This window comes from Urocitellus parryii, chromosome 5 (genome assembly GCF_045843805.1).
Source record: "Urocitellus parryii isolate mUroPar1 chromosome 5, mUroPar1.hap1, whole genome shotgun sequence".
NCBI classification, from domain to species: Eukaryota; Metazoa; Chordata; class Mammalia; order Rodentia; family Sciuridae; genus Urocitellus; species Urocitellus parryii.
The window spans coordinates 63,099,538-63,119,562 of NC_135535.1; the positions used below are offsets into that span (position 1 = coordinate 63,099,538).

The following is a 20,025-nucleotide window of genomic DNA, read 5'->3' on the forward strand; positions in this document are numbered from 1 at the left end:
ATCTCCAAAACTCTTTTGATCTGATCCCAAGGTCCAAAAGGCATCAGGGTACTTACAACTGAATGAAAACTTTAAGCATATAGCACCAGGGCTCCCCCAAAGCATAATAGGGGCCTGATTAGCACCCCAGGAAAAAAACCTCAAAAAGTGTATAAATTTATTGCGTCCTAGCAAAGATCTGCAGCTTCCAGTATTCACACAATGTGAAGATATTTAACAATACAAAATATATTCTGAAAGTCAAACACCTGCAGTTCATAGTGCTTTCTCAGATTTGTTAAAAAAATACAATGCTTAGTTTCCTATATAGGATATACAAAAGCAAAAAATATATATATATGTATATAGTAGAAATAAATCAGCCATAGTAATTTACAGCTTTTGTCTCCAACCCTCCCCCAATCATAATCTTTACCCCATACTTCAGTCTATACTTTTTGGGATCAAAGGTTCTATTTATTCTGAAACCAGGCTGAGAAATATCCATTAAACTGCATTCTGCATAGCACCCAAAAACAGAGTGCCAGCTGGGAGGTCCCTGAAGGAAGATGGTGTGGGTTGTTACTTCTCTGGGTAAAAAGTGAGACAGTTAAGTGATAAGCAGATCAATGTGAATGGGCAACCTGAAAGAACAAGACAATGCGTGCTTTCATTTTACTAGTCCTGGTCATGCCCAACCCTGCAAGGTTTGGTCATCAAAAAAAAATTTTTTTTTAAATCATGAAAATATGTTCGGAATATGCATGTCAGTTACATTAATTTCTGCTGGCCTAAAGTTCAGGAAAGGGGAATTTTCAATAAAGAGCTCCTGACTCAAGGAATGTAACCACCTAACTTTTCCTGGAAAAGACTAAATGGCTTGCTGCTGCTGGGAGACAGAAGCAGAAGCTAATTCCATTTGTGGGCCAAACAAGATGCTGGATCTGAAGCTTCCTCTGTGGGAAAGGAATAGGATAAGTACAATGAATTGGATATAAATTCACTCATGGTAATGATAATGAACCAGCAACTTTTCACCCAAGAGAGAAACACCATTAAATAACCTCATCTAAAAGCTTGTAGTTCTCAGCATCAGTAAGCTAGTTTGCAACTAATAATTTCATACTGGAGAAGATTCCATTCCTGGAAATGCTCTATGGAGTAAAATACTGTATACTCCAGCATGTTAATTTGTCCCTTTCCTCCAAAAGATGCCAAAGAACATGATTACAGACATAAAATAACTGACTCTAAGTTCTGCCTTTCAGTGGGAATAAAGTGTGTGATGATGAACAGTCATGGATGACTTTTACTTCAGGATTCTTAATCCAATCTGGGTAAAGTTCCTTACAATAGTTCCTGAGGGTTGATAACAGTATTGTCTTCAGAGAAAGGACCAAATGGAGTGAACTATTGTTTAGAGTATTAACAGCTATTATATTTCAATTTAACAACAGCATAAAGTTACCCAAAACTTAATTTGAATGGATTTTATATAAAATGTATAGTAGAATCATAGCATCATCTATTGATAGCCAAGATAAAAAGATTTAAGTACAAGGACTCTGCCATAGAGCTGGATGATGGGTTTCACTTTCACACAAAAATAGTTTCTTCTTTAGAAAGTGCAGAATATCCCCCAGTCATAATTATAACTGATTTAGCAAAAGCAGAGAAATGACTTCAGGAACATACCCAGGTTTTAAGACAGATTTCTAGGTAATGGGCCTGAAAGGCATTTTGATCTGAATTTATTTTCCAACAATTTCAAATATAATTTCTCCTCTGTATGTAGATATATACAGGCACAAACACACAGTCATACACACAGTCATACACAAACACTTCTCTATCAGATCAGGGTAGTTTTTTATTGTAGGTCTCTTTTAATATTGGCTAACAGAAAACCTATCCCCAACCTAACAGATAACACTCATACACACAGCCATTTCCACACTTCCTCACAGTGAAAAGCTCTCTAACAAGATACCAGAAGGTCAAGAGAGACAATGCTTTAATGGCTGGGCTTTGAGGACAATTCTGGTTGCATTTAAATCTCAGTGCCAAATGCACCAAGAGTTCCCTGCCGCTATAATTTTTGGATCAGTCTCTTCTGGAATCAGTCCATGGAGAAAGCAGGATGATTTCTCCCAATCTCTCCTATAAACCACAGTGGTAAGACAAGATTTCTTTTTGTTCTGGGCTATCATTCCCATGATCATGTGCTTCCCTTTCCCTTAGGAACCACCCAAGTACATATAAGGAAGAATTAAGGGAAAAAAATCATAAGAGCCACTGTCTTGCCACTAGCACATGCTCCGGAGTTCTGCAGAATGGAAACCTGAACACATTTATTGGCTGATGTTCTTTAACAACACAAAGGGAAAGAAACTACAGGAATGTTCAGAAGAGGAAGTGTACTTCCTTTCAGAGTATGAACTCAGAAGCCCATACATCAAGGCTTAGAGCTACCTTGGAAGACAATGGTATCAAAGTCCAAATAACTCCCAACTATTCGTCACTTCCTCTTCTGAGCACATCTTTTTCCTATTGGAATTCCCTATTTATTTATTTGACTACTTTTTGACAATTTATATAAACAGATCACAGATTATCCTGTTTAAATGGTCTCTTGTACAATTCCACAGAAAGACTTGCTTGATTCTTGATGCTTAGAGGAGCTAATGAAGGGAGATGCCTTTGACTCTCCAGCACCATGAAGGTGCCTGCATCAGGAGTATTTTGAACATGCCCTCCATAGCTATCTCAAGCATCATACTAGGCTTCAAGGTTTTTCCATTCTGCTGCTGGGACTAAGGCTTTTAAAAGATTGACAGAAGTGCCTCATCCAGGGACCATTACCAAAAACAAAACATGAAGTGATTAGGTGAGAAGGGGAGATAGAAAGGGTTGAGTCAAGAAAGGAGTGCAAGAAGCTGATCCCAAATAAAAAGATAAAATTAAGAAAGGAAAAACATTATGTATGTATATATAAACTAAAAGCAGAGCATATAAATGCTTACTCTGGTGGGAAGCCAAGACAACATCTACAGAAAAGCTTGATGTGTCACAATAAGGCTCAGCCCTAAGGAAATAAGGCAATATATATATATAAAAAAAAAATGACCAAGGTATTTTGGTCACAGAATGGTCTCCTTCCTCCTCCCAGCCAACCCCTGTGAATGCATCTCTATATATCTTTATATATATATGTATATATATATATATATAATATAGAATCTGTTTTTTGTTAAAAAGTATTTCAATGATCATATATATTTATCAAGGCATGATGGCTTTAGGTAAGGGGGGGGATCCATCATGGGAGAGCTGAGAAGGGGAAATGAAGGAATGGGAGACTGGGGTAAGAAGTATAAGAAGAAACTGGGATCAAACAAATGCTCATCAAAGGGTGGCACCAACAGAATTTTCACTGATGTTTCCCACCTATAAGGAGGCACTGATGATACGGGTGGGTGTCAGAACCCCGTCTCTTCTTTGTATACATCCCCAAACTCTTCCCACCACCATGCATTTTAATGCCTCATGGCTCTCTCTCTCCCACATGTCTCTTGGACCCATGCTAACTTGCATCCCGGGGGTTGATGGGTATTATTGGCCCATAGGTCTCTTGCCCCGGGTGCCTGATCTCAGAAGCCATTGCCACTGATATTAATGGACTGCAGATCCGCCACCTGCATGACGTTGATGCCACTGTTGGCAAGACGGGCAATACCCTCAGGACAGATGGCCTCCATGGCTACCATATTGGTGGTAATAAGGGCTGAAGGGGTGGCAGTGCCGCTGCCTTCTGAACCTGCCCCACTGTCCAGGGGCAAAGTGCCCACACTCAGGGCTACACCTGGGCCTCCCTTCTTATTCTGGTGGGTCTTGATATGCTTTGACAGGTGATCACTCCTCATGAAGCGCTTAGGACACTCAGGGCAGGCAAATTTCTTCTCACCTAGATAAAGGAAGAGACAAAAGGTAAGAAGCTGACATGTCAGGAAGTGGAGATATCTTGCCTAATTTACCACCTTCAAATTATATCAGGTGCGGTGGCTCACACCGACAATTCAAGTAACTCAGGGGGCTGAGGCAGGGGGAAGGTCAACCTCAGCAATTCAGGCCCTAAGCAATTTAGCAAAAGCCTGTCTCAAAAAACAAGCTGAGCACGGTAGGGCACACCTGTAATCGCAGGTGCTAGGAAGGCTGAGGCAGAAGGATCCCAGGTTCAAAGCCAGCCTCCATAACAGTGAGACCCTGTCTCTAAAAATACAAAACAGGGCTGGAGATGTGGCTTGGTAGTTGAGTGCCCCTAAGTTCAATACCTAGTACCCATTCCAAAATTAAATAAATAACAAAAGGACTGGAGATGTAGCTGCATGGTAAAATGCTCCTGGGGTGATCCTCAGAACCATAAATATATAAATAAACAAACAGATAAATAAATAATTACATGAGATAGAATAAAGTCAGCCTTGGAAGGTGACAAGAACATGAGCAACCTAGCAAGTATAGATTCCTTTCTTGGGGAAGAAAAATAGATAAAGGTTGGTTAATACTGAGTAAAGCAAGGCAGAACTTAGCAGGAAAGTAGGCAGGACAAAGACCAAGAAGAGCAATGGGGGAGGTTGGGGATGTGGCTCAATGGCAGAGTGCTTGCCTAGCATGCAGGATGCACTGGGTTTGATCCTCAGCCCCACATAGAAATAAAATAAAGATATCATGTTCACCTAAAACTAAAAAATAATTATTAAAAAGAAAAAAAAAAACAAGAGCAATGGGGGGTCAGTGCTTCTCTTCAAAGTCAACTTGAAACCTAGTTTCTTCCATCTTCAAATGTTTTAGATCAATTCCAATTCCATTTATAGTCTACATATTCACTTTCACACATAAGTTGCTTGGAAATTTTAGCTATTTCACAGACATATCTTCTGTCTTTCCATTCTGTCCTATTACTATTTTTTTTCCCTAGGCTCTAGCTTACCTGTGTGAGTGCGTTTATGTCTCTGCAGCTCATCCGAACGTGTAAAACGTTTCCCGCAATATGACCAGGTACACATGAATGGCCTCTCGCCTGTGTGCCAGCGCAAATGTGCCCGTAGGTGTGAGGTCTTGCCATATACTTTGCCACAGCCTTGAATGTGGCAAATATGCTGTTTCTTTTTGCCAGGATCACCAGAACCCCTGAAATTGAGAACACAACTATTATCATTCACTCTGAAGACTGAAATTAAAGAAGCATAAAATATTAACAGCAATAGCTATATTGCAAACCCCTTTTTTTCATTTTCTTTTTTTTTTTTTAAGTATGGGGATTGAACCCAGGGCACTTAACTCCTGAGCCACAACCCCAGCCCATTTTATATTTTATTTAGAGATAGGATTCTGATTAGTTGCTTAGAGCCTTGCTAAATTGCTGAGGCTGGTTTTGAATTCTCAATCCTCCTGCCTCAGCCTTCTGAGCCACTAAGATTATAGGCATGTGCCACCATGCCTAGCCCCAAGCCCTTTTATTTATTTATTTATTTTTATTTCTTTTAATATTTTTTTTTCAAGAGAGAGTGAGAGAGGAGAGAGAGAGAGAGAGAGAGAGAGAGAGAGAATTTTTTAATATTTATTTTTTAGTTCTCAGCGGACACAACATCTTTGTTGGTATGTGGTGCTGAGGATCGAACCCGGGCCGAACACATGCCAGGCGAGCGCGCTACCACTTGAGCCACATCCCCAGCCCTTCTTTTAATATTTATTTTTTAGTTGTAGTTGAACAGATTACCTTTATTTATTTATTTATTTTTATGTGGTGCTGAGGATCAAACCCAGCACCTTACACATGCTAGGCAAGTGCTCTACCACTGAGCCACAACCGCAGCGCCCCTTTTTATTTTTTATTTATTTATTTTTTGGTACCAGGGATTGAACTCAAGGGCACTTAATCACTGAACCACATCCCCAGTCCTTTTTTGTATTTTGTTTTTAGAGACGGGGTCTCACTGAGTTGCTTAGAGCCTTGCTAAATTGCTGAGGCTAGCTTTGAACTTGGGAACCTCCTGCCTCAGCCTCCAGAGCCACTGAGATTATAGGCATTCACCACCATGCCTGGCCCTTTTTATTTTTTGAGATGGGATCTCACTAGGTTGCCCAGGCTGGCCTCAAACTTGTAACCCTCCTGCTTCTGTCTCCAAAGTCCCTGAGGTTATAGGCATGCAACAGGACATCTGGTTTTAACCCAAATTTTTCTTCCTTCCTTCCTTCCTTTCTCTCTTTTGCAGTGCTGGGGCTTGAACCTAGAGCCTCCTGCATGCTCCACAGGTACTTAGTACTGAGCTTTAACCCTAACCTCTAAACTTTTATTTTTAAAAAAGATAAATCTAGACAGGTATAGCAGAGCATGCACGTAATTTTAGTTATTAGGGAGGCTGAGGCAGAAGGATCACAAGTTTAAGACCAGACTGGGCAACCCAAAAAGACCCTATCTCAGGAAAAAAAAAAGGGGGGGGGCGGTGCTGGGGATGTAGTTTAGTGGTAAAGCATGCCTATGTTCAATCTCCAGTATTTAAAAAATAATCAATCTAGCAGATTCTGCTTCTTTTTGTTGTTATTTATTTTTTGGTACTGGAGATTGAAGCCAGAGGTGCTTTACAAATGATCTACATTTCCAGTCCTTTTCTTTTCTTTTTTTTTTTTTAATTTTTTAAATATTTATTTCTTTTTTAGTTCTTGGCAGACACAACATCTTTGTTTGTACATGGTGCTGAGGATCGAACCCGGGCCGCACGCATGCCAGGCAAGCGCGCTACCACTTGAGCCACATCCCCAGCCCCTTATTTTCTTATTTTAAGACAGTGTCTAGCTAAGTTGCTTAGGGCCTCCCTAAGTTGCTGAGTTTGGCCTTGAACTTGTGATCCTCCTGCCTCAGTCCCCTTTAGGAATACAGGTGTGTGCCATCATGTACAGTTGATTCTGGTTCTTCATTGCCAAAATTCAAGTTTCCTCTCTACTGAATATTTGTTCTTTCCTGCTTTCTTGTTCCTTAATCAACTTTGTTGTCTATATTTTTTGAAAGAGATGATCATTTGCTTGATGAAGCTGAGTCAGAAGGATTACAAACTCCAGGCCAGCCTCTATAATTTAATGAGACCCTGTTTCAAAATAGAGTTGGGGGTATAGTTCAGTGGTAGCTCCTAGGTTAAACCCTCAGTACCACCAAAAAAAGAGAGAGAGATGATCACTATTACAGTGATTTGTGATGTCTGAAGACATTTTCTTGTCTTCTAGAACTTAAGTCTCAGACCAAGCATTACCCATGGGAAATATTATTATAGTGGTATTTTTGGTTATGGACTCACCTAATGAGCAAAAAAGGGTCTGCTCATTTAAACACTTGGAGGGAACTTTAAAGAAAATGTATGGTTGGAGGCTGGGGATATAGCTCAGTTGGTAGAGTGCTTGCCTTGCATGCATAAGGGCCTGGGTTCAATCCCCAGAACCATACACAAAAAAAGAAAATGTACAATCGGACACAGTGGCCCACATCTGTCATCCCAACAGTTGGGGAGGCTGAGGCAAAAAGCTGAGGCAAGTTCAAAGCCAGCCTTAACAACTTAGTAAGACCCTATCTCAAAATAAAATACAAAAGTAGAACTAGAGTTGTGACTCAGCGGTTGAGCACCCCTAGGTTCAAACTCCAGTACCAAAAAAAAGTAGTGGGGCTGGAGATGTGGCTCAGCGGTAGCGTGCTCGCCTGGCATGCGTGCGGCCCGGGTTCGATCCTCAGCACCACATACCAACAAGCATGTTGTGTCCGCCGAGAACTAAAAAATAAAATATTAAAAATTCTCTCTCTCACTCTCTCTCCTCTCTCACTCTCTCTTTAAAAAAAAAAAAAAAAAAAAGTAGTATTTTACAATTACAAAATTTTTCTTGTAGAACAGGAATCAAGAGCCAAATGGTAAAAAAATGAAACCCCAAAAAGGTAACACAATATCACAGACTCAGCGGAAAAGGTGGATAGACTGAATAAAAGTTAAAACAGAAGAGAACAGCCAGATGTAGTACCATGTACCTATAGTCTTATCCACTTAGAAGCCTGGAGTAGGAGGCCTGCTTGAGCCCCGAAGTTTGAGGCCAGACTGGGCAATATAAGAAGACCCTATCTTAAAAAAGGGGAGGGCAGGAATAGTGACACACACCTGTAATCCCATTGGCTTGGGAGAGTTCAAAGCAAGCCTCAGTAACTTAGCGAGGCCCTAGCTCTAAACAAAAACTTTAAAAAGGACTGGGGATGTGGCTCTGTGGTTAAACGTCCCTTGTTTCAATCTTTGGTAACAAATAATTAAAATTTTTTTAAAAAAGAGGGGGAGGCATGAGGGATCAATGATCCCAATTAGTGCAATGTATGTTAAAACAAAAATGTAATTTTTCCTCCTATATGAAGTAGATCCCCTGTTCCTCTCAGGAAACAGTTCTGAGGCATTTTTTCCCCAAAATCAATTTATGACATATTCGATCCATTAGTGGGCACTGAGGAGATTTTCAAGAGGGAATTTTCTTGTGTTTTAACAGCACATATTATTACTAACAAAGGAAAAAAAAAATAACAGAAATAAAATCACATTTAGGAGCAAATTAGAGAATTTCCTTCAAAAAATGTAAGTAAGCCATGTGAAACTTTGTTAGAAAACTGTGCTCTACTCATTGTTTCTGACTTAGGCACATATGGCCCACTTTTCTATAATGCAGGATAAACAAGAAAAAACTATTTTCTGTTTTGGTACTTAAAAAAAAAGAAGTTTTATTGCTTTGCTACCAAAGGAGAAACACAGGGACTCCTGTCCCAGAGGCTGTGATTCTCCCCCATCAGGGGCTAACAGATTTTTAATTTGTTAATTTTTTTTTTTTTTTACTTTAATACTAGGGATTGAACCCAGGGGCACTCGAGACCTAAGCCACATCCCTAGCCCTTTTTAATTTTTATTTATTTTTTTTTAAAGAGAGAGTGAGAGAGGTGTGTGAGAGAGAGAGAGAGAGAGAGAGAGAGAGAGAGAGAGAGAGAATTTTTTTTTTTTTTTAGACAGAGTGAGAGAGGAGAGAGAGAGAGAGAGAGAGAGAGAAAGAGAATTTTTAATATTTATTTTTTAGTTCTCGGCGGACACAACATCTTTGTTGGTATGTGGTGCTGAGGATCAAACCCGGGTCGCACACATGCCAGGCAAGCGCGCTACCGCTTGAGCCACATCCCCAGCCCCGAGAGAGAATTTTTTTAATATTTATTTTTTAGTTTTCGGCGGGCACAACATCTTTGTTTGTATGTGGTGCTGAGGATCGAACCCGGGCCACACGCATGTCAGGCCAGCGCGCTACTGCTTGAGCCACATCCCCAGCCCACCCTTTTTATTTTTTATTTTGATGCAGGATCTCACTATATTGCGGAGGCTAGCTTTGAACTTTCGATCTTCCTGCCTCAGCTTTTCAAGCTGCTGAGATTACAGACATGTGCCACCACACCTGGTTGGGAATAGAATTTTAAAGAGCATTTAAAAGATACTACTTTCTGGGCTGGGGTTGTGGCTCAGTGGTAGAGCACTCGCCTCACACATGCAAGACTCTGGGTTCGATCCTCAGCACCACATAAAAATAAATAAGTGAAATAAAGTTATTGTGTCCAACTATAACTAAAAAATAAATTTAAAAAAAAAAGAGAGATAGATACTACTTTCTGTTCTTTTTCAAAAACAGTGACTTCAAGGAAAAGAATACCAGAGGTAAATAATAGGTGCTACTGATGAAAAAATTTGTCAGAACTTTGCAGGATCTTTTAGATTCCCTGATGGAAGAATTTTCTATCTGAAGTAAGCATTTTTTATTTTCAGTGAAAGCAATAGTCTGGGAATCTCATGATATTCACAAAACCACTGTAAGAAATCATTACAGGGTTGGGGTTGTGGCTCAGTGGCAGAGCGCTTGCCTAGCATGCGTGAGGCACTGGGTTTGAGCCCCCATACTACATAAAAATAAGTAAATAAATAAATAAAGGTACTATATCCATCTACAACTAAAAATGTTTAAAAAAAAAAGAAATCATTACAGAAAGTAGATTTTTCTTTGCTTTTCTACAAGCAATCTTGTTAAAATCATTTTAAAATAGACATTTGATGGTAATTATTATACCAGTTAAATCCATCTGATTTCCTTAACTCTGGGTGGAAGTGGAAACCTTTAAGTCCCTAAATTGTAAGAGTGAAGAATGAAAGATTAGAGCTGGAATCAAAGTCCCATAATATGGCTGGGTGTGATGGCACACACCTGAAATCCCAGAGACTCCGAGACTCAGGAGAATCCCAAATTCAAGGCCAGCCTCAGCAATTCAGAGAGGCCCTAATCAACTTAGTGAGACCCTGTCTCAAATTGTATAAAGGGCTGAGGATGTGGCTCAGTGGTAAAGTGCCCTAGGGCTCATTCCCCAGTACAAAAAAACAAAACAAGGGCTGGGGTTGTGGCTCAGTGGTAGAGCACTTGCCTAGCATGTGTGAGGTCCTGGGTTCCATTCTCAGCACCACATATAAATAAGTAAATAAATAAAGGTCCATCAACAACTAAAAAAATAAATAAATAAAAGGAGAGAGAAAAGAAATCAAATTGTTAAAAAAAAACATTGCTGAGTCTTAAATATTAAAAAATTAACTCTCTTCATTTTACTTTCTAGTCCATTAATTTTTCTTTACATTCAAAAGAGTCAACTGGGTAAACTTACCTTCCTTCACTGTCTTTACAGTAAGGGCAGGTGCATGCTTCTCGCCGGGTCCTCCGACCAGCTTGGGGTTGGGGATCTGGGCTGTTCTCTCCTTCTTCTCCACCTGCTGTGTCATCATGTATCCCATCACCACCAGCCCCATGGAGGCCAAGCTGAGCTCCATGATCACCTGAAATTAAGGGAGACCAGGGTCAACATGGGTAATTGATAGGTAATGACAGACACAGGCATCTCAATGACATCTCACATTCATTCACAACACTGTTTATTCAAGGATTTTTTGTTTTCCACCATTACTGGGGATTGAACCCAGGGACACTTTATCATAAAGCTACATCCTGAACCCTACTATTTTTTTATTTTGAGATAGGGTTTCCCTAAACTGCCCAGGTTGGCCTCAAACTTATGATCCTCAGCCTCCTGAATAGCTGGGACTGAAGGGATACTCCACTAAGCCTGAATCTCTTCAAGGTTTTGTTTTGTCTTCAGTACTGGGAATTAAACTATGATTTCTAAGGTGTGTGTGTATGTATGTGTGCATATGTGTGTGCATGTTTGCATGCTTAGTGCTAGGGTTGACCCCAGAGGTGCTTTATCACTCAGCTACACTGGCAGTCCATTCTGTTTTTTTTATTTTAAGACAGGGTCATACTACGTTGTTGAGGCTGAACTACAACTTATGATCTTCCATTCTCAGCCTCCAAGTTGCTGGAACTGTAGGCATGCACAACTGTGTCCAACTCAAATACAAAAGTTAGGTATGAGAGGCTGGGGCTGTAGCTCAGTGGTAAAGTGCTTGCCTTACATGTGTGAGGCACTGGGTTCAATCCTCAGCACCACATAAAAATAAATAAAGATACTGTGTGTTCATCTACAACTAAATAAATATTTTTTTAAAAAATTGGATATGAGTGCCAGGCAAGGTGGCGCACACCTATAATCCCAGTGGCTTGGGAGGCTGAGACCCTAAGAAACTCGGTGAAATCCTGTCTCTAAATAAAATATAAAAAGGGCTGTGGATGTGACTCAGTGGTTGAGTGCCCCTGAGTTCAATGCCTGGTACCAAAAAAAAAAAAAAAAAAAAAAAAGGGGTATGAGGACTGAGGTTATAGCTCAGTGATAGAGTGTGTGCCTAGTATGTTGAGTCACTGGGTTCAATCCTCAACACCACATAAAAACAAATAAAATAAAGAATGTATGGAGTATGATATTCCCTTTCAAAAAAATTGGGTATGAGGTTAGAAATAATAATTTCAAATTTCATTTAAAAGAGGGGGGGTTGGCATATCATCATGTGTCTGTATTAATCCCAGTGTCTAGGGAGGCTGAGGCAGGAGGATCGAAAGTTCATGACCAGTCTTAGCAACTCAGTAAGACCCTGTCTTAAAATTGAAAATAAAAAGGGTAGAGTGACCCTGGGTTCAATCTCTATTACTTCAAATAAATAAATAAATGTTAATTTCACAAAGCAGGGGCTGGGTATGATGGCTTGTACCTATAGTTCCAGCTACATTGGAGGGCTTAAAGAAAGAGGTTTGCTTGAGCACAGAAGCTGGAGGCGAGCCTGAGTGGCATAGCAAGACCCTAACTCTAAAAAAAGAAAAAATAAATAAAAACATAAGATTCTTAAAGAGAGATGAAATGCCAGCAAAGCTTCAATATCATACCAGAATTTGTTGCTTCCCCTTATTTCATTTTTTCTAGTACTGGGGACTGAACTCAGGACCACTCTACTATTGAGCTACATCCCCAGCCCTTCAGTTTATTTATTTTGAGACAGGGTCTCCCTAAAAATTGCCAGAGTTGGCCTTAAGCTTCATCCTCCCAAATTACTCAGATTACAGGCATGAGCCACCACACAGGGCTTGCCTGTCTTTTTTTTTTTTTTTAAAGAGAGAGTGATAGAGGGAGAGAGAGAGAGAATTTTTTAATATTTATTTATTTTTTTAGTTATCGGCGGACACAATATCTTTGTTTGTATGTGGTGCTGAGGATCCAACCCGGGCCGCACGCACACCAGACGAGTGCGCTACTGCTTGAGCCACATCCTCAGCCCCTTGCCTGTCTTTTTAATAACAGGTTTTTTTTGTTTTTTTTTTTTTTTAGAAAAAGAACAGTTTAATCTTAAAATGTGACATTGGTTAAGTTATGAAATATATTAAAGACTTTACTTTCCAAGATGAAAGTAACTAGAAAATCAGAGGCACAGTTTAATAACAGTCTTGCCCAGGCCAATGATTGCCTCTAGCATCAGTTTCTAAAACAGCCATGGCTGTTAAACACTTCTTTTTCCTCAAAGGGAAGATGTGTGCTGAAGTCATGATCTGGTTCCAAGAAGACCACCATGATAAGTCAAAACCCTAATCTCCTATGAGAAAGAAAGAAAAAAGAAACTTGGGCAATACTAAAATAAACTGAAATAAGGCCTCCTTGGTAACTTTAAAAACAGCTAGTTCTGGGCTGGGGATGTGGCTCAAGTGGTAGCGTGCTTGCCTGGCATGCGTGCGGCCTTGGGTTCAATCCTCAGCACCACATACCAACAAAAGATGTTGTGTCCGCCGAGAACTAAAAAATAAATATTAAAAAAAAAAATTCTCTCTCTCTCTCTCCCGCCCCTCTCTCACTCTTTCTAAAAAAAAAAAAAAAAAAAAAAAACAAAAAAAAACAGCTAGTTCTCATATAGTTACAAAGACACTGTAGGGATTTTCCTTCCCGATTCATATGATCTCTGAAATAATTTTAGGAATGCTGCATTCTATTTATGGATACTGGGGACTGAACCCAGGGGTACATAACCACACAGTCCATCCTCAGCCTTTTTCCTTTTTTTAAACTAAAAAAAGTTTTTTTAGTTGGAGATGGACACAATACCTTTATTTTTATATGGTGCTGAGGATTGAACCCAGTGCCTCACCCACACTAGGCAAGCACTCTATCACTGAGCCACAACCCAGCCCCCACCTTTTATTTTTAAAACTGATGATTTAAAACAGAATCAAGTATTTATTCTTTCTCCTACATTAGCTTTACCTCACAGTAAGCAAGTAGTTGATATTGGGATGAATTTGGAGGCCATTCATGTAGTTTTCTTGGCATTATATTTTATCATTTCTAGTTGTATGTTTCTCAGCAATTAATAGTACAATCTCTTCTATTCTCCCTTTTCCTTTCTAATTTGCTACCTCTAATTTACCTTGACTTTTCAGATTAATAAAATTACTATTATTTAAATAGATAAAGTATTATGTATTATGAAAACATCTGTTTCTGTTACCTAGAAAGGAGACTTTTATTTCCTCATTTGGGGCTATATCCAGATACCTGATGTTTCTCTGGAATAAGTGATATGTTAATCAATATTACCTTTCAGCATGACTGAACACACAAATGCTTCATGATCTGAGATAGATTCATTGGATTAAATCTAATGTGTAAAATGAAACATGTCCAGAAAACAGTGTGTCTTTAATGAGATGTATTTTTCAAATTCAGCTTTACTTTATTAATACTTACTGAATTAATGTTAAAACAATGTTCCTGTGGGGCCTGGTGTGGCACATGCCTGTAATCCCTGCGATTTGGGAGGCTGAGAAAGAAGGACTGCAAGTTTGAGGTCAGCCTTGGCAACTTAGCAAGACTCTGTCTCAACAGCACATAAAACCAAATAAATAAAAATAAAGGCATTGTGTCCAACAGAACTAAAAAAAAATATTTAAAAAAATAAATAAATAAAAGGTTGGTTTCCTAGACTCCTCTAAAGGTGACCAATAAGTTTCCTGAAAAAATCAAGTTTGTTGAGATTTATTTTACATATCCTAAAATTTATCCATTACATAAGTTTAGAGTTCTCAACTGGGGCCATTTTGCTGTCCAGGAGACATCTGGTAGTATCTGAAGTCCTTTTTGATTTTCATGTCTGACATTCAGTGCTGCTAAACATTCTACAATGCTCAAGACTCCCACTCCTCCAATACAACAAAAAATTACCTGGCTTAAAAATGTTGATAATGCTGAGAGAAACCATAGAGTTGAGCAACCACTAATACAAACAAGATAGACGCAAGATAAGACTTTTTGTTGTTGTTGTTGTTACTAGGATTGAACAAAAGAGCTTAACAAACTGCAAACTCTACCACTGAGCTAGATTCCCAACCCTTTTTATTTTAAGACACAGTTCTGCTACATTGCCCAGGCTGGCCTTGAATTTGTAAACTTCCTGCCTCAGTCTCCCAAATCACTGGGATTACAGGTGTCTGCCACCATGCAAAGTGAAGCAATATATAGAATATCTTTTTTTACTTGCATCATTCTGGGGATTGAACCCAGGGCCTCATGCACACTAAGTAAGTACTCAACCACTGAGCCACACATTTCTAGCCCAAAATATAGAACACTTCTATAACTTCAAATAGTTCCCTCATGACTCCTTGTGTCAATTTGTTTTCTTTCTTGTATCAATATGATCCAGATTTAAATTTATTTGATGCTTCCATCCATTGTATTCATCCATGAGTTACTAACCTTATCAGATGCTCAAATTGTTCCACACTTGGTCATAGATACATAAAATTGGCTGTGGAGTTCTTCTGACAAGACATTTCACATTTGATATTTATTATGTACTCTATATCTAGAATTAGGGTTTTGGGGTTTTTTAAAGATTTTGAAAAGAATTTTTTTTTACCTTTATTTATTTATTTTTATGGGACGCTGAGGCTGGAACCTGGTGCTTCACAGGTGTCAAGCAAGCACTCTACCAGTGAGCCACAACCCTAGCCCCAGTTTTTTTTCTTAAGACTGGTTCTTACTATGTTCCCCTGGCTGATCTCTATAATCCCACCTCAGCCTTTCAAGTAGCTTCAATTACAGGTATGCACCACCATACCTAGCTTTTAGAATCAGCTATTTCCTCAAGTATTCCCAATAATCCTAGTTTGTTTTCATAAGAAATTAGTGTTTTGATAACACATTTTCGTTCTGGGGTCATTTTTGTTACCTGATGATCCAGTAGATTCCACAGAACAGTGAACACACCATAGGAACAGTAAACAAATGCTATCTGCTGAATTTTTTTTTTTTGGGGGGGGGAGTGGCAGGGCTGGGGATTGAACCCAGGGCCTTGTATATGTGTGGCAATCACTCTACCAACTGAGCTATATCTCCAGCCCCCTGAATTCTTCCATGTAGATTGTTGGCTAGTATTTAAGTGTCTTATATGTTAATCCAATGACTTTGGCACTTAACAAACTGCCAAAATGTCTCAACATTGATCCATTTTTCCTTTCCTTCCTGATTAGGTTTTTTGTTTGTTTGTTTGTCTGTCCCAGGGGTGCTTAACCACTGAGCTACACTTCCAACCCTTTTTACATTTTATTTTGAGACAAAGTTTTGCTAAACTTCTTAAGGCCTCACTAAGTTGCTGAAGCTGGCTTTGAACTCTTGATCCTCCTGCCTTAGCCTCCCAAATTGCTGGGATTACAGGTGTGTGCCACCACACCAGGCTTGAGTCACATCCCCAGCCCTTCTTATTTTATGAGACAGGAGGGTCTAAGTTGTTTTGGGTCTCAATAAATTGCTGAGACTGGCTTTGAACTTGCAATCTTCCTGCCTCAGCCTCCAGAGCTACTGGGATTACGGGCATTACCCCACTTATTTAATTTTACTGGACTATCTCAGTGTTGGCTGTTTTGGTTAATTTCTGCAGGAACACTTTGGGAAAGTTTTCTTTATCCCATGGTGTTGATTTGATTCCTTGGAGAGACTGTTCATTTGAATTCTAGTTTTTTTGGTTTTTTTTTTGCCTACATTTTTCAATTTTCCCTCTGTTTCTTTTATTTTCAAGCTCCCTTCTCTTCTACTATATGTAAATGTTTTTTCTTTTTATTTTATTGATGCATTATCTGTTTAGTTTCATCTTTAATATAGATACACAGATATCAATATCTACATATTCATATCTATTTCTCTATACATCTATGTCTTTCTATATATAAATTTTTGCAGTACTAGAAACTAAATCCAGGGCTTTGCATACATTAGGGTGCTAGTACTCTACTACAGAGCTATATTCCCCGGATCTTTTTATATTGTATTATGATACATGGGCTTATTAAATTGCAGGCAAGGCTCCAATTTAAAATCCTCCTGACTCAATTCTTTGGAGTAGCTAGGATTACAGGTATGTAACACCATATTCATTAATTTTCATCTTTATAATCAAAATGACTTTTTTTTTTTTTTTCAAACCTTGGGATTAAACCCAGGGATGCTCCACTGCTGAGCTATGTCCCAACCCTTTTTTCTTTTTTTAAGTATTTTTTGTTTTAGTTGTCAATAAACCTTTATTTTATTTATTTATATGAGGTACTGAGAATCGAACCCAGTGCCTCACACCTCACACATACTAGGCAAGCGTACTACCACTGAGCTATAACCTCAGCCCCCCAGCCTTTTTTATTTTTAATTTTTAGAAAGGTCTTGCTTTTGCCCATGCTGACCTTGATCTCGAAAACTTCCTGCCTCAGCCTCCCACGTCAACTGGATTATACACCACTGAAAGTATGACTATACTGGGCCTACCAAATTTTCTTTTCTTTTCCTTTCCTTTCCCTTCCTTCCTTTCCTTCCTTCCTTTCCTCCCTCCCTCCCTCCCTCCCTCCCCCTCCCCCTCTCCCTCCCTCTCTCTCTCTCTCTCTCTCTCTTTCTTTCTTTTTTTTGTGGGGGTCATACCAAGGATTGAATTTAGAAGCATTTAATCATTGAGGCACATCCCCAGCCCTTTTTTGCATTTTATTTATGAGACAGGGTCTCATTGAATTTCTTAGTGCCTTACTTTTTCTGAGCCTGGCTTTGAACTCATGATCCTCCTGCCTCAGCCTTCCAAGCTGCTAGAATTATAGGTGTGTGCTATTGTATGGGACTACCAAACATTCTTTTTTTTAGTTCTTGATGGACCTTTATTTTATTCATTTATTTTTATGCAGTGCTGAACCCAGGGCCTCACACATGCTAGCATTCTACCAATGAGCCACAACTCCAGCCCTGACCAAATATTCTTTTTTGTGTGTGCTGGGAATTGAATCCAGGGCCTTGTGCATGCAAAGCAAGCACTCTACCAAATGAGCTATATCCCCAGCCCTCAACCAAATATTCTTGACTAAGCAGTTTACATCTCAATATGCCCTACTGATATTTGTGTCCTGATGTATGTTGTGTGTGTTTTTCATTTTGTTTGTCCAACTGCCAGAACTATGCTATAAGGAGACAAGCATCTAAAAGAGTCTGATGATAATATTTAAAATCAGACCACATAAGAACAGAGAATGGGTACCAAAGACATTTCCTCTGTTAAACAATGTAAGCCCTTATTCATTAGTGATGCATACGCTATATAAATATATATAACTGGTTTCTAAATTTGCTTCTTGTACATTATTCCTAATTACAGAGAGAATTATCAAAGCATTATATATTACATAGGTAATGTCTTTCTATATTCACATTTCAATAATCTTGGCCCCCTGAAACTAATAACCCTTTAAACCTTATCCCAAACAGCACCCTGTATGATGCGAATTTCATAAATGAAGGCCAGAGAAATACCTGTCAATTATTTACTGACTTTTTCCAGGTACATATACTAGGATCTGAAGTTTCAAATATACCATTCTCACTATCGAAGGGTTTATAGTTTACTAGACAAGAGAAAAACATAAAATCTCAACATAATGTGATAAATATTAACAAAGAAGGTATTCAAAGGATATTCTAGAACTGAAAGGGAAATGTCCCCAGTCAGGATATTTAGAGGCTTCCTAGAGGAGCTGACATTTGGGCCGAACATAGGAGTTAGCTGGATGAAGAATGATGGCAAGGAAAGGATGGTCCAGGCAGAGGGAATATTTTGAGTGGAGTAATGGACTAGGTCTTGTAGGGCATGATGCATAGGGATGCACTTGAAGTAGAAGAAGAAAATGATAACAGAGATGAATGCCAAAGAGTTACCATTAGGGCTAGAGATATAGTTCAGTGGTAGAATGCTAAACCAACATGAGCAAGGCCCTAGGTTCAATTCCTAATGCTACCCCTAAAAAGAAAAAATTAGCAGAAGATAGAAGACAAATAAAGAATTAACCCTTTTTTGGTGGTACTGGAAATTGAACCCAGAGCACTCTACCATTGAACTACATCCCTAGCTTTTTTTTTTTTTTTTTTTTTTTTGGTACTAGGGACCAAACTCAGAGGTACTCAATCACTGAGCCACATCCCTATCCCTATTTTGTATTTTTATTTAGAGACAGGGTCTCATTGAGTTTCTCAGCTCTAATAAAAGAAGCATAAGAAAGGCTGGAGCTGGGATTGTGCCTCAGTGGAAGAGCACCTGCCTAGCATGTTTGAGGGACTGGGTTCAATTCTCAGCACTGCATATAGATAAATAAAATAAAAGTCCACTGGCAATACACACACACACACACACACACACACACACACACGTAAATAACAGAATATTTAAAAAAAAAAAACATAAGAGATGAGGCAGGGGGCAGTGGTTCATGTCTGTAATCCTGAAACACAGGAGGCTGATGCCAGAGAATAGAAAGTTTGAAGCCAGCCTCGACAATTTAGCAAGACCCTGTCTCACAAAAAATTTAAAAGGCCTGGGGGTGTAATTCAGTGGTAGAGCACCTCTGGGCTCAATACTCAGTACTAAAAAAAAAAAAAAAAAAAAAAAAAAAAAAGAAAGAAAAAGAAAACTACACAACAACAGCAAAAATTTACTCTGTGCACCTCCTTTTGGTAAATTAACAGTACTTTATAAATGTAAGAACTGGTTCATGTTGCTATAAAGGAGGGTACTGCCTAGGTCCTTGACAGGTGTAATTCTCATCCAAGTCAAATTTAGTGTTTTGGTTTAAAAAAAAAAGGAAGAAAGAAAGAAAAAGAAAACAACTGGTTCAAAAATGGTTAGTTTTCCTCAAGTACAGGGAAAACAACACAAAGGTAAAAAAGACTCCTACCAGTAGGTGTCAGTGTAACTAAGGGATGGATGCGACTTTTGAAACCCCATTTACTTCCCAGGCAAGAAGTTTAAGACCATACCCCATGCCCAAAAAATTCCTAAATACTTCAGAGGTTGATATAAGAAGATTCCAAGTTCCAGACTAGTTTAGTGAGACCCTGTATCAAAACAGAATAGACTGGGGATGTACTCAGTGGTAAAGTACCCCTGCGTTCAATTATAGGTACCTCACCACAAGAAAAAAACAGAATGAGAGGGACACAAATTTAAA

At 39.0% G+C, this 20,025-nt stretch overlaps 1 protein-coding gene across 2 annotated transcripts in view; it reads right to left on the reverse strand.

Annotated features, from left to right (window-relative positions):
* Positions 1–20,025, reverse strand: part of Sp1 (Sp1 transcription factor) — a 40,690-nt gene continuing 20,665 nt past the window's right edge. For both annotated transcript variants that reach the window (XM_026398719.2, XM_026398718.2), the window contains exons 4-6: positions 10,736–10,904; positions 4,970–5,169; positions 1–3,943 (exon numbers count right to left, since the gene is read on the reverse strand). In XM_026398719.2, the coding sequence (XP_026254504.1) occupies positions 3,630–3,943; positions 4,970–5,169; positions 10,736–10,904 (683 nt within the window). In that variant the 3' untranslated portion in view covers positions 1–3,629. The remainder of the gene's footprint in view (positions 3,944–4,969; positions 5,170–10,735; positions 10,905–20,025) is intronic.